The following is a 1938-nucleotide window of genomic DNA, read 5'->3' on the forward strand; positions in this document are numbered from 1 at the left end:
AGCCGGCTGTGTGCGGTGCGGGCAGCGCTGCAGGCTTGAGGCCACGTCCGCCATTACCAGCCGCATGCCCGCCATGGGCCTCAGGCCGCGTTCCCCTCATGGCTCCCTCCCCGCCTCACGCCGGCCCCGTCTCACCCTGCAGGGAAGTGCCGAGGCCTCCGCACCGCTCGGAAGCTACGCAGCCACCGCCGGGACCAGAAGTGGCACGACAAGCAGTACAAGAAGGCGCACCTGGGCACGGCGCTGAAGGCCAACCCCTTCGGGGGCGCTTCCCACGCCAAGGGCATCGTGCTGGAGAAAGTGTGGGTGATCCTCCTGGTTGGAATGGGCGTCCCAGAGCCCCTGGGATGCTGCTTACGCGAAGGATGGGGAAAACCAGGGATTCAGAGTGGTTTTTTTCCCAAAAATGGGGGGGGAACAAATAAAGAACTTGGGCCAGAATTAGTTTAAAAAAAATAGGAGGGGTTAGCACAGTTTACAGCAGAATGAAAAACGTGTGGGGTTTTATCAAAAATTAGGGGAAACTGGGATTTGTGGTAAGAACTTAAGAAAATAAATTTCTTCTAAAAGTAAGAAAAAATAGGGAATTTTAATTAAGAAACAGCGATTTTTTTTGCGTAGGTGATAATCGGGATTTTTTGGCACAAATGGAAAGGAAATAATGTTCATGTGTCACAGATCCTACCTATTTCTTCCTTTTTTTTGTCTTCAGTAATTTATAAATTTCATTGGGATGCTGCCACAGCTCTTGTTTTTGAGGCAGTGTTTTTGTGATTTCAGTTCTGGGATTTCTCTTTCTGGGTTTTTTTAGAATTTTACCGAATTAATCTGGACATCATTTCAGTTTCTGTTTGGCTTCGGAAGTTGTATTTTATGGATTCGGGCATAAATCTAGATAAATATATTTTAATTATTAATTCAGTACTTCTATACTAGCTCACAGGTGTTGAGATACAGATACAATTTCCACTGAACACAAGGTGAAAAGGTTAATTTTGCGTTAACTAATGCCCCTCCTGGTCCCCCACACTGATTTCTTTGCTGGCTGGTTTCCTTTGCAGGGGGGTAGAGGCCAAGCAGCCCAACTCTGCCATCAGGAAATGTGTCAGGGTCCAGCTCATTAAGAACGGCAAAAAAATCACAGCTTTTGTCCCCAACGATGGCTGCCTGAACTTCATCGAGGTAATTGCCCAGCCCCCTAAAACCTTGTGAGGGAAAAGGGCGAAAATCAGATTTATTGCCTTAGCACTGATTAAATGTGGTAATGGGCTGGGTTTGGTGGGTTTTGATCAGCACCCTGAGCATTCCCAGGCTGTGCTGGGGTGGGTGCAGCTCCCTCAGGGGGCGTTTGGGGCTGGCTCTGGTGCTCACTGTCCCGTTCTGTCCCAGGAGAACGACGAGGTGCTGGTGGCCGGCTTCGGGCGCAAGGGCCACGCCGTGGGGGACATCCCTGGCGTGCGCTTCAAGGTGGTCAAGGTGGCCAACGTGTCCCTGCTGGCCCTCTACAAGGGCAAGAAGGAGAGACCCAGGTCATAAACCCTCCCCAGTCTGATAGGAACACCAATAAAATCTTGGGTTTTAAAGGAGTTCTCTGCTGCTTATTCGGGGGTTAATGCAGGAGATGGGGTGGGCACAAGAATCTTGGCATTAAAATGAAATTTCTCCCTAGATCTGGCAAAGGAAAAAGCCCAAATCCTAATATTCCTTTGGGAGTACTAATCAGGAATCAAAATACCCCCTCAGGGCATCACAAACTGCAGGAATTTTAATGCAAAATTGTCAGAAAGAGCCTTTCTGACATGAAAAATCGTCACTGGAGTGCTGGGAATGGTGTTTGTGGCAGCAGCTCCAGCCTCAGGTGTGAGCACAGGCACAGGACTCACTGGGATTACCTGAAGGGGTATTTGGACCCAACCCAGAGAGTTTCACCTCTGTTGA

At 49.2% G+C, this 1938-nt stretch overlaps 1 protein-coding gene across 1 annotated transcript in view; it reads left to right on the plus strand.

The window, feature by feature from the left end:
- Positions 1-1586, plus strand: part of RPS23 (ribosomal protein S23) — a 13529-nt gene extending 11943 nt beyond the window's left edge. The window contains exons 2-4 of the mRNA XM_031061919.1: positions 41-302; positions 1062-1182; positions 1390-1586. Of these exons, the coding sequence (XP_030917779.1) occupies positions 41-302; positions 1062-1182; positions 1390-1536 (530 nt within the window). The 3' untranslated portion in view covers positions 1537-1586. The remainder of the gene's footprint in view (positions 1-40; positions 303-1061; positions 1183-1389) is intronic.
- Positions 1587-1938: the final 352 nt, after the last annotated feature.

Source organism: Geospiza fortis, unplaced genomic scaffold (genome assembly GCF_000277835.1).
Source record: "Geospiza fortis unplaced genomic scaffold, GeoFor_1.0 scaffold43, whole genome shotgun sequence".
Taxonomy (NCBI): domain Eukaryota; kingdom Metazoa; phylum Chordata; class Aves; order Passeriformes; family Thraupidae; genus Geospiza; species Geospiza fortis.